We start from the raw sequence: 13,384 nt of genomic DNA, 5'->3' as shown, positions 1-13,384 counted from the left end.
CATCGTTATGTTTATCTTCAGTTCTGTATGTACCCAAATTCCCTTCCAGCCTTATGTTTGTTAGCAAATTGACCAAATTTCTAAATTGTTATGTAACCTTCTTTCCTGACTTGTGTTTTTTAGGATCTCAAGGGTGGAGGGCATGAAGATAGTGGGTTGTATTATCTTGATGGTGGTAGTTCGACAGTAGCTATCCAGTCTTCTCTTACACCTCTTCAATGGCACTGCAAACTTGGTCATCCTCCTCTCAAGACACTTCAGTTACTTGTTTCGTCATTGTGTCGTCTTTCTTCATTAGAATGTGAGTCATGCCAGTACGAGAAACACCTTTGGGTTTCCTTTAGTCCGAGAGTTGATAGTTATAGTTCGAATCCTTTTTCTTTAGTCCATTCTGATATTTGGGGTCCAAACAAAGTTGTGCCGTACAATGGTTATAAATAATTTGTAATTTTTGTTGACGATTATTTAAGGATGACATGGCTTTATCTTATGAAAGAAAATAGTGAATTATTCTCCATTTTTCAAAAATTTTATGCTAAAATCCGTACTCAGTTTGGTGTTCACATTAAAATTCCTCGTTCTAACAATGGGAAAGAATACTTCTATACCCTGTTTCAAGAATACTTAGAACAACACGGGATCATCCATCAAACCTCTTGCACCTATACACCTCAACAAAATGGAGTAGTTACACAAGAACCGTCATCTACTTGAGACTACTCGGTCTCTTTTGCATCATATGAGTATTCCTAAATATTTTTGTAGTGATGTTGATCTTACAACTTGTTTTCTCATTAACCGAATGCCATTGTTTATCCTTGGAGGTCAATCTCCCTTCTCCATCTTGTATCCTACAGTGTCACCTTTTCCTCTTATTCTCCCAAGGTTTTCGAGTGTGTATACTTTGCTCATAATTTGTGCCCGGGGATTGACAAGTTAGATGCACGCTCTACCAAGTGTATCTCTCTGGGCTACTCTTGGACACAGAAGAGCTATAAGTGTTATAATCTATCTTCTTCTCAACGTTCCTTTGTGTGCCCTGATGTCACCTTCTTCGAGTTTGTTCCATTCTTTACTAGTGGTGAAGTTCCTTCTTTATCTCACGTACTTCCATTTCCAGTTACTGTTGTCAACCCCATTCCTCTTATTCCCATTGCTCCCAAGTCTCTGTCTCCTCCACTATAGGTTCCTATTGAAAGACCACCTATCAAGCACATGTATACACATCAACAGATACCGGCTCCTTCTCCAGTTTCTTCTCCACTGACAGATCTAACAGTTGTTCCTATCTTCCCATTGCCTTGTGTAAAGGTAAACGTAGTTGTACTTTGCATATTATTTCTAACTATGTTTCTGTCTCTCATCTTTCTGCTTCCCATCGTTAGTCTGCTTCCCTTTTGTCTATTGTTTCTATTCCTAATAATGTCCAAGAAGCTATTACCTCCTCGGAGTGGCGCAAAGCAATGGAAGAGGAACTCATAGCCTTTGACCATAATCACACGTGGGAGCTTACCACTCTTCCACATGGTAAGCATGTTGTAGGTTTTTTTATAAATGGATGATAATTTATTCATGATAATCAGAATGAAATTACAATACAGCCTGCCCAAAGGAGAGGCACAAGCTGGTACCTCTCCACAACAACAACAACAAAGTACTACACCAGGCTAGGAAATGAAAGTTTACAGAGCTGCCCAGAATAAATGTTCCCTTGATACCCCTTGCGTAGCTAACCCATCCGCTATGGTATTAGTTGTTCTACCTACCCACTGATAATTAACAGTCATGTTCCTTGAAAACCAATTACCTTTCTTCATAACATCCATGTAGCACCAAATAACTGAAGTTGGATTTTTTAACCAACCCACAACGACTTTGGAGTCTCCTTCAATAAGCAAATTCTGAACTCCTAATTGCTATGCAATCTGAATACCTTGTATTGCCGCTAGAAGCTCAGCTTTAATAGAGTCTCCTATACCCACGAAGCTTGAGAATAAAGCTAATATATTACTATATTTATCTCTCAGCACCCCACCTATCCCTGATGGACCCGAATTTCCTTGGCTGCTACCATCAAAATCCAGCTTTGTCCAGCCTTCTGAAGGAGGCACCCACACATCTGGTACCCTGTTCTTCCTGTTACTGCTACTAGCCACAGCAATCCAGTTCCTCCAAATGCCATCAAAGGAATATATTTTAAAGGAATCCAATGATCTCAGCCAATGTACTGCCCTGGTCAAAATGCAATCCTTTACATTCTGAATACTTCTCTCCTTCTCTTGGAAAATCCTCGCATTTCTTTCTTCCCAAATTGTCCACAAAGCAGCAGCTCTAATGCACCTCCACATTGTTTTACCAATTTTTGTGGGCCACACAAAGGGTCAAAGATCTGATCTACGGCTGTGGTCAAATTCCATCTACAACCAAACAAAGCAAAGATCCAACCCCAAATAGCATCAGAAAAGGAACAGGTTAAAAGTAAGTGAGAGCAATCCTCACCATTAGCCCTGCAAAGTACACACCAATTAGGAGACAGACACATAGAAGGCCTTCTCTTCTGCAATAAGTCTGAAGTGTTGATTTTCCTATAGAACACCTCCCAGCAGAAAATAATAATTTTAGGAGGTATAGGTTTAGACCAAACCCCCTTAGCTGGGAAACCCACTTGTCCCGAGGGATAGCAAAGGGACTTAAAGAAGGAGGCACACGTGAAGTAACCTTTTGGATTAGGGGACCAAAGTCTCACATCAGATCTTAAAGGGTCCAGAAAAACACTTTCAAGTAGTAACAAAAGGTCGGAAACACAAGAGAGTTCATGATCTCTCAAGCCCCTACGAAACCCAAAGTCCCGATTCGGAGAGGATGGAGAAACAGATGTTGGAAAAAAGTAAGAGATTGCTTTACCCTTGTAGCGAGAAAGGGAACAGAGAAAAGGGAAACTGCCCTTAAGGGCAGAATTGCCCACCCAGATGTCTTCCCAGAACAAAACAGAAGTACCAGAATTGACATCATACCTGATATAGTTGAGGAAAAAAGGGAGAATACTTTGAATTGCTTCCCAAGGAGTTGCCAACATGGCTCGACGCGATACACCAGCCTCCCATCCATTTCCCGAACTGCCATGTATACTATCTATTACCTCATGCCATAGTCTCTCCTGTTCTAAGGGCCATCTCCACAACCATTTTCCTAGGAGTGCTTTATTCTTCAAAACTAAGTTCCCCAGTCCCAACCCACCCTTGTCTTTCCTCTTACACACTATTCCCCAATTTATTAAGTGATCCTTTTTTTCCTCTATTTTTCCTCCCCTGGCTCCCAAAGAAAATTTCTCATTAATTTCTCCAACTTCTTGGCCACTCTAACAGGAATCCTAAACATAGAGAAGTAATAAATCGGCAGATTTGCTAAGGAAGCTTTTAGTAATGTTACTCTACCCCCTAAAGAAATATAGTTCCTTTTCCACGAGGCTAACATTTTCTCAAACTTTTCTAGAACCGGGGCCCAAAAGGTGCTCTCCTTAGGGTTGGCTCCTAGAAGTAGACCTAAATACTATAAGGGCCAAGAGGAAATGGGACAACCTAAATACTTAGCCACAGACTCAATAGTCCTCTCATCCAGATTCACACCCACCACACAGCTCTTTTCCATGTTTATTTTGAGATTTGATACTCTCTCAAAGCGCTTTATCAAATATTTGAGATTACTTATTGTTCTCCTATTACCCCCTTCACAAAAGATTATTAGGTCATCAGCAAACTGTAAGTGGGTCACCCTAATCCCGCTCCTTCCTATCCTCCAACCTCTCACTACTCCTTCCATCTCTGCCTTAGAGATCAAACTACTAAAAACATCTGCAACTCAGGTAAAGAAGAAAGGGGAAAGGGGGTCAACTTGCCTTAACCCTCTAAAAGTTGGGAAGAAATCCTTGACTACCCCATTAACCAAGACCGAAAAAAGGCAAGAACTTATGCAGCCCTTTATCCAATTACACCATCTAACTCCAAACCCACAACACCCTAGGACCTCTAATAAGAAACTCCAATCCACAAGATCATAGGCCTTTTTTACATCCAGCTTACAAACAAAACCTTGCTTTCCGGACTTTCTCATGTCCTCCACACATTCATTAGCTATTAGAATCTGATCTGTTATTTGTCTCCCTTGCACAAATGCTCCCTGGGCTAGACTAATGATGGAGGGCAGCACTACTTTAATCCTCAAAGATGACACTTTAGCCAGGATCTTGTAAATGCTAGTCACCAAACTGATCGGCCTAAAATCTTTAGGATTTTTTGCTTCTTTCTTCTTAGAGCTATGAAAGTAGCATTAACTCTAGGGCTTACTTTGTAATTATCCTCAAATTCCTTAAACACAGCACAAAGGTCTTCTCTTACCACATTCTAGCAGTCTTAATAAAAAGCCATGGTGAAGCCATCTGGCCCAGGGGCTTTGGATCTATCCATTGAAAATACTGCATGCCTAATTTCCTCTTCTTCAAAACTTCTCTCTAACCAGATTGCTTGCTCTTCAGACAGCCTGGGCCAATCTAGACCTTTCAGCCTTAGTCTATTATTCAATGGCTTCCCTGCAATTGATTTAAAGTGATCCACCAACACTTTGGCTATCTCATCTTTGATTTGTGACTTCCTCCCCATCCACTTCTAATTTGGCCATATAGTTTTTTCTTCTCCTCCCATTAGCCAACGCATGGAAAAATTTTGTATTGTCGTCCCCTTCTTTGATCCATTTGTGTCTTGACTTTTGCCTCCAAGAAATCTCCTCTCTAAGAACTTCTTCCAATTCCTTTTTTAAACTACTTCTCAAATTCCTTTCTTGCTCATTCATAACTCTTTGGGATTCTTTGGAGTCTAGCTCATCAATCCTGGACACCAAAATATTCTTTTGATCCTCTACCCTTCCAAAATGCTCCATATTCCACTCTTTGATCCTAGCTCTCAATCTCTTCAACTTTTTGTGGAACCTTACACCTTTCCGCTTTACCCCTCTCAAGTCTTCATTCCACCACTCACCAACTTTTCGTTCAAAGTACAGATGAGTCAGCAACATGTTCTCAAATCTAAATGGTTGTGGTCCAAAGCCTAGAGTTTCTTGACCTAATAAGATAGGGTAGTGATCAGATGTAATCTAGAAAGGGTTCAAGCCACCAAATTCCTCCAATGGTCCTCCCACTCTACATTAAAAAGGAATCTATCGAGTTTGGAGCAAAGGGGGTTTTCTTGGAAATTGGACCATGTAATATTAGCTTGTAGAAGGGGTAATTCCTTTAGACCACAGGTGTTAATTAATTCATTGAAATTTCTCATGCTTGTAGTGATCGATCTTTGGGGATTATTTGATTCGTTACAAAACATGAGTACGTTGAAATCCCACCAGGCACCACGGGCCATCCCACAAGCCTTGAATTCGATACAACTCCTCCCACATTTCCTTCCTTTCTCTATAACCATTTGGCCCGTAGACATTAGATAACACCCAAATGAATCCATCTTCCACATTTCTGAATTTTAAACACAGAGAATCTCCCTATAAGTTCTTCCACGGATTCTACAACATCTTCCCTCCACAAGGTCACTATCCCTCCCAAGGCTCCCTATGAGGGAGATAAAGTCCAGCACACTCCTCTTGATTTCCACACACACTTCTGACCCATCTTCTATCCAAATTTGCCAACTTGGTTTCCTGTAACATGACTATATCAGGCTTCTATCTTCTCTACAGGTCTTTAATTGCCCTTCTCTTTCTTGCACTCCCTAACCCTCTAACATTCCAACTAATGATTTTCATAGTAAGACTCCTTTCAAACGCCCCTTACTAACCCTGTTCCATCTCACAAAGAACCCTTCCTTCTCTCTCCCTTTCCACTAAACTCGATATCACCCTCTATATCTGATATTAGTCTCTCCACTTCTGATCTCTTTTTCTTTTTCCTTCTCACATTCCCCTCTATCATTTTAGCCGACCCACTGACTTCACCCACCTCCCCCCCAACCTAGAACTTCTGTAACTCTCCTTGTTCTGAGGATTTGCTTCAAGTTCCCTACCATCTAACCCCTCCTTTGCTTTATACTCCTCCAATAATGCACAAATTTGCTCCCATATTCTGTCTAACTCTTCCTCCCGCTTTTTCTTAACCTCCAACTCTCCCTCACTCCTCTCACCTTTACCAGTGCTAAGCTCTCTATTTTCCTCCTCGCCTAAAGATTCCTCTCGGGATGTTGGAGTATCTGTTTCAACCACAGGAAAAGCATCAATAACTAAAACCGAATGGACAAAAGTACCTTCATTGTTGGGAACCAAATGAGCTTCTTCCAAGGGAACAGGACCGGACCGGCATAGGGAGGCAAGTCTAATCTTGTCTCTTGTGGTCTGATCTGCTTAGGAGATTTTTCATAGGAGACCAACAACTTGTCAACTTCCGCAACTAAGTTAGTCTTCCACTGTTGTCTAGCTTTTGGCGATACATTACAGACCAATCCGGTAGAGTCTTTTCTTTCCAAACCCATAACCTGTTCTTCCTGGGCTAAGGAGTACATCTCCCTTGCAAGTATAGACAGAACCTGAGTCCCAGCCGTAGTTGTCTTTTGCTGTTCCATCGTACTCTTCGAGCCTCCCTCAAAACTTTGAGAATCAGCTCCCTCCTCCTCCTGAAATAATACTTCCGTACCAAAGTTATCTTGTTCATAAATGTCCTTTGATCTGTTGAGATCAATGCTACCCAGACTCTTAGAATCGCTAAAGTCTTCATTCTCAAAGAGCTCCCTCCTTTCCTCTAAATCACTTCGTCTAACACACCTTGGATTACGCTTTTTTGGCGACGGTTTCTCTAATCTTACCATCGGAATCCACTGTTCCAAAACTCCAGTATACACAGAGTTCAGTCTTCCCGCTACTCGATCTGTTGCACTCGAAGAGGAAGAAGATAGATGGTAATAACCATCTATCGAAGGCACATGCTTAGTCACATGCCTTTTTAAGTATTTTCTTTGGGGTTGGGCCCCTGAAATGGGCTCCCTGTATCCACCTGACCCGCCTTAAGTGGGCTTAATTTTTGCGACCCATTTAAAGCTTCCGCCCCTGATCTTTTATACGGGCCTTCTTTAGAACGCCCAATACCCACTGCTTCCAATTTAGCCGGCCCAACTTTTAGAGTTCTGGGCCCACCAAACCTAATTTTATCTTTTTCCCCTTGGCCCAACTATATAATCTCCCCATTTTCAGCATATTCTCCTAATTCTTGCTGGTCTTTTCACAAAATAGCAGGTGTAATAGCGGGTTTGGGATAGGCGCCACTTGTAACTGCATGGGCATAAGATTTGTCAGAGGCCCAGCAATTATCTTGTTGTGCACGTTTCAAACTTTCCATCTTCTACAAGTCTTTTGAACTTCCCAAGTTTTGTTCGCCCTTTTTTGTATAACTTTCCTTTCCTTGCAGGTCCTCCAATCCTTTGCTGCCATGCAAGACTTCATCTTCAACCTTTGCATCTTCCTCCTTCCTAGCTTCCCTCCACAGTTCAGCTTCCATGGAGGAAGCCAACCACACCTCCATGAAAGCACCTTCCACCTTCAACAATATAGCTACAGACCTGAGATCTCCCCATTTGAAATTGAGGATACCTTTGAGTTGGAAGAAGGGGACCACCTGAAGATATTAATCGAGCCAAAATCATCCTGTAGACATACAGCCTCAACTCCTACTCTGTTTTCAAGTGGATATATTCTGTTTGCATGTATCAAAGGGTGTAAGGATATATTTTGTTCTCAACTTCAAATGTTTTGTCAAAGAACCAACAATTTCCTTCCACCCTCTAGATGGTTTGTCAATTTCGACAATCAGCTTCCTTGTCCAATCTCCTCTTTCAGTTGTTACTAACAGAGCTGCGTTAGTTCTAGTTTGCACCAAGGTAGAGGCACATTGCCTAGAAGATTCAAGATTGACTACTGTTCTTGAAATCTCCTCTTCTTCCTTCTTTTCTAAGCCTCTTTTCTTTTCTGCTTTCACTCTTGATGAAAATTCCTTCAGAGCTTTTACTATCTCCATCCACCCCTGCCTCCTTCCTTCAGGAAAACAGACCAGTTGTTTCCTATTCTTGTCAAAAAACTCTAAGAGAGCTATGAATGACCCCTTATGATTTCTTCTGCATTCCACCAGATATCTTCTTCCCACCTTCATGGTGAGCTCTTTCCAGCTTCTCTCCTTCCCTCTTGCACTTGCTTTTGCTACAAAATTTGTGAACCATTCTACCACGTCCAACCCAACCAGCAGTACTAAAGCCTTCTTAGCTTCCCTGATTTTCAAACTAGTCTGTCCTCTGATTTTTAGTTCCTCCATCAGAAAGCTTTTCGCCTCCACCTTTAGAAATCTTCTCCACCGATTGGCCTCCACAAAGTTCTCCATCGTCTCTCCTCTTAAGTTCCTTTATCTCCTTTTCAAGGACATTTTCCATAACATAATGCATGTATTTTACTTTTCAAGGACATCTCAAGAGTTTTCCAAACTAGAAAGGAAATAAAGAGTTTACCCCTCCAAGTACAATAGATAACTGGCCATTTCCAAATCATTCCTATAAAATACGCAGTCCATTTTTCTGTGATCAAATTGAAAATTTTCTATGATCTATTTTTACTAATGCACTCGCTGCTTCCATCTGAGTGTTGAGATCCTCATTCGCTGATGCATGCACCGAGACTACCACCGGAGTTAGGAGAATATCGCCAGAGTAAAACGGACTACCGCCGGAGTTCATTCAATCTTTAGACTCTAAGGGTGGAGTGATGGCGGTGCCAAGCCCTAGCCTTCGAATGTTTCCAAGCTTCAAACGAAATGAACACACAAGCATGTTGTAGGTTGTAAGTGGGTGTATACTATCAAATACTTACCAGATTAAAGCATAGAGCGCATGAAGGCTAGGTTGGTGGCCAAAGGGTACTCTTAGTTGTATGGTGTGGATTATACAGAGACATTCTCTCCAGTTGCCAAGATTAGCTCAGTCTGTGTGTTGATATATCTTTAACAGGCTAGCAGCTATTATGATTGGACCCTGTTGACATTAAAAATGCCTTTCTGCATGGTGATCTTAGTGAAGGGTTGTATATGGAGCAGCTACCAAGGTTTGTTGCACAAGGGGAGGATGGTAAAGTGCGTAGACTTAAGAAGGCAATTTACGGATTGAAACAATCTGTGTGTGCCTGATTTGGTAGATTCAGTGAGATAGTTAAAGACTTCAATATGAAGCAATGTCAAGTTGATCATTCGGTGTTCAGCTATGATTCTAAAGCTGGAAAGGTTTTGTTGTTGGATTATGTAGATGACATTGTCATTACAAGTAGTGATAAGTTGGGCATTGATAAATTAAAAGCTTTTTTGCATGATCACTTTTAAACAAAAGATCTTGGCAAACTGAAATACTTCCTAGGCATAGAAGTTGCAAGGTCGAAGCATGGCATAAATTTGTGACAGAGGAAATATGTGCTTGACTTGTTAGAAGAGACAGAATTGTTAGGGACTAAACTAGTCGAAACACCTATGGAACCCAACACCAAATTAAGCATTGATGTGGGTGAAGAATTTGATGATCCTGAAAAGCACAAGAGGTTAGTGGGTAAGCTGAACTATTTGACTATTACCCAGACAAACATTTCCTTTGCAGTGAGTGTAGTCAACCAGTTTATGTAGAAGCCCTGGGTTCCCCATTGGAATGCAGCTCTGAGGATTGTATGGTATTTGAAAGGGGCTCCAGGTCAAGGGTTATTATACAAATCAGGAGGAAGTCTTGAAATAAAGGGTTATACAGATGCAGATTGGGTCGGCTCATTGTCTGATAGATGGTCTACTACAGAGTACTGTACTTTTCTTGGAGGAAATCTAATAACGTGGAAGAGCAAGAAACAAACAACTGTAGCAAGAAGCGGTGTTGAAGCTAATTATAGAGCCATGGCACACACAACTTGTGAGTTAGTGTGGTTAAAGAACCTACTCCTTGAGATTGGGTATACACTCAACAATCCTATGAAGTTGTACTGTGACAATCAAGTTGCAGTTCACATTGCATCTAATCCAATCTTCCACGAGAGAACAAAACACATAGAAATCAAAACTGTCATTTTGTGAGAGAAAAAGTGCTCAGTGAAGTGATAAATGCAGTACATGTGAACACAGGGAGTCAGTGAGCTAATTTGTTTACAAAAGGGTTGAGTCGGGGAAAGGTGGATCATATATGTAACATGCTGGGATTGTATGATATATACTCTTTAGCTTGAGGAGAGGTGTTAAAGCCGACAGTCCAGGGGTTTTTGAGTCATTTCATAATATTTTACTTTAGGTTGTTTTGTCTATTTTGCCTAAGATTGAATAAAGTGTACCATACATAAAAAGGGGCACAAAGGTCATTGTACTTTAAATTAGAAATCTATATATATTGTTCTGGCTGGCTGGGGAGACAGATTTTTTTCCTCTGAGAACAGTCGAACCATCTCTTCATCTTCTCCTCTCTTTCTCTCCTTCTCTCTTCTCCTTTATTCTCCCTTCTTCCTCTCTATTTTCCTTTTTATTTCATGAAGCAAATCAGGTCTGATGGAATAACTAATGGCCTCTATATTGGAGGTATACACCTCATGCATCTATGCCTCCACTACATGCCTCCAGGTATTTTCTTAGTGCCTCACTTTCAGGCATATGCCTCCAATGCCTTTTAAAACACTAGATGAAATTGGTGACTCCAACAAGGCCCTCCTTAATCCCCTAACATTCATTAATCGTGCAGCTCCCCTAACTACTGAATTATATAAATAAGAAGGTACTGAAAAGCTTCCTAATACCTATAGCAATTATAATGCCAAATTTTAACCCAACCCCCCCTTCAGGTGTCATAAACAACTAAACTAAGAATAAGTCATAGGAGAAGGATTGATAAACCATTGCTTTAAAAAGGACTTGGATAAAAAATACAAAAAAAAAATTCAAAAATACTCTTAATTCAGTTTCTAACTAGGAAAGTGAATATAATTTTTAGCATTCCGAGGAAAATTAAGTCTTCAATTTCATGTTCTTTCTTATTCCTATAGAAAGTGAAACTCCATAAGAGTTCAAAGCAGGAGGAAAAGGTGATCAAACAAAATACAGAGACATCAACTTTTATTTCTTTATTCATTTATTCTTTTTCATATTAATCAAAGTCCAGAAATGAGACTTCCCATTGAGTAACCAAGTATAAATAAAGAAAAGGAAAATGATGCAAAAAAAGTCAACTCGCAACCAAAAGAATTGACGGAATTTAATATAAGATTGATTAGCCATATTAACCAAACAAAAGTATATCGCAAACAGATTGAGAAGGCACTCCAGATGTAACATCAGAAGTTTACCCGTATGAAAGCCACCAAGTTTTCTGAAAAATAACAAATCTCTTAACATTAATTATAGATGATTTGACTCATCAAGGACCTACCAAATCTAGTTGCTTTAGAGAGACTTGCTTTTATTCTTTATGTTGCCAAGACTGAAGCCCTCTCCTACTACTTTTAATGTATAAAATGATCATTTACATTACCTACACCTCCCAACTGAAAATTTCTTTGCAGTTGCAATAACCTTTCTCTAATAACAAAAAAGAAAACTCAATCACCTTTTAGTACACTTTGTCAAGTAATTCCTGTTGGACTGAAGGAGGATGCATCTCTTGTATATTTAAGTATGATAAAATGGTAAGGGAAGGCTCTATTATGTGGACAGAATTACATAGTCGTAAGCAAATCATTGGATCCTATCACACCTACTAAACCTAGAGCCATATACTGTTGTGAACGAATCCCTTCTAACGTATCTGAGAGGACAAAAAAATCCGAGTGTTTATCCCCCTTTAAAAGGCCTATATGAAAGCAGTCTAGCCTTTTGCAAAAGTTACTTACGTTTTTTCTAGGACTTTAGTTAGAATTATAGTGAGAGACGCAAGACATATGAGTAACCTGCTACCAGGTTTAAGTCAACCGAACTAGGTAGAGAGGTAATAACAAGTACGCGCTATACAAGTTTCTTATCTGTGAAAAGTGTCATAGTAGGTAAAAAACGATTTGCTCGAACAGACTTTCCCACCATCTAGAACTTCCCAGATTTAATTGTCAAGTGTCAATTACAAGAGAAAGATATAAAGCGGCATCCCAATTCCGACAAACAGATTCTGCACACTTATTCATCTTCTCAAACTCAATAAATTACCAAATGGACAATACCCATATCAAAACCTACATTACATCCATACAACAATAACAACACATGAATGACCCAAATAACAAATCCATGCCAAAACTCAATAAAAATAACAAATGCAAAAAGATAACGAAGAGAATTTCGAGCCACCCATACATGTTACACTCCTTGATGTCCTCGTTCGTGTGCTTGTATACGCAGTCTTGCTCTCGACACTCTCCGTACATCCGGAAGAACCGACAAACGGGCATCCGCGACTTGTCGTACTGGTGGAGAAACCCACAGGCATCCCCCTTCATACAGAGGCTCCGAAGCCAGTGCCGACATACCGTCTGCCTGAAACTTCTCCGACCCGCATGACCACCCGCTACTGGCTCCACCACGGCAGGAGCAACCGCCGAATTAGCGGCGGCAGCGATAGAGGAGTCTGCCGGGATCAAGGGTGCAGAAGGAGTAGGATTGGTGGGACCGTTGTCGAGGCCCCCTTCGAAGTCGAAACTAAGAACTCCTTCGGGATCCTCCATTACTTCGTTCTGCTTTGGGGAAAAAAGAGAAAAAACTAATTAGGGTTTCTGATAACCCCCCTTAGATTAGTTGGAGCACAACCATGAGAGACGCCGAGACTCGGAGTTGTTTCTCCAATCAGGCGGAGGAGGCGGACGTAGAGGCCCGGTCTGGTCGCTGCTCAACCCTTCTGGCCATTTGCTGCCGGCTCTTTGCAAGAAATAACAGTTAAGTAGTGTGGGTATGAAATGAAGCAGGGTCGTGGACCTCGTGGTGGTGGGGTCCTCCCTATGTGGACAATGAAGACTCTCCGAAGGTCCGAAACCCGATCTAACTATTTTGGATACGGTTTGTGTCCGTCCAACAATCCGATGGGACGCGATTTTACCCACCCATCCAATCCAACAATATCCATGTCTACAAAGACCCCATGTAATATGGGGTCAATGACAATTACCCCCCAACAATATCCACCTCTAATCGAGGTCGGATACCAGATAAGTTTGGTCCTTCTACCATGACGGTAGACAAGCTTAGGAGTCTGATAGCCCGGTACAACCTTCCTAGGGAGTACACCTACTTTCTTCCTACGGGCGACTTTCCTTGGGAACACGGTCGTGATGAGGTCGTGATGAGATCGTGATTTTCGGGGAACAG

At 41.1% G+C, this 13,384-nt stretch overlaps 1 protein-coding gene across 1 annotated transcript in view; it reads right to left on the bottom strand.

The window, feature by feature from the left end:
* The window catches only part of CPSF30 (cleavage and polyadenylation specificity factor 30), a 69,039-nt gene extending 56,096 nt beyond the window's left edge, over window positions 1–12,943 (bottom strand). The window contains exon 1 of the mRNA XM_010242883.3: window positions 12,380–12,943. Coding sequence (XP_010241185.1) covers window positions 12,380–12,747 — 368 coding nt within the window. The 5' untranslated portion in view covers window positions 12,748–12,943. The remainder of the gene's footprint in view (window positions 1–12,379) is intronic.
* Between the last annotated feature and the right edge of the window lie 441 nt (window positions 12,944–13,384).

The sequence above is a fragment of the Nelumbo nucifera genome, chromosome 3 (assembly GCF_055504915.1).
Source record: "Nelumbo nucifera cultivar China Antique chromosome 3, China Antique-T2T, whole genome shotgun sequence".
Lineage (NCBI taxonomy): Eukaryota > Viridiplantae > Streptophyta > Magnoliopsida > Proteales > Nelumbonaceae > Nelumbo > Nelumbo nucifera.
Note: the sequence above shows the minus strand (reverse complement) of the source record. Positions and strands in the feature narration are given on the sequence as shown.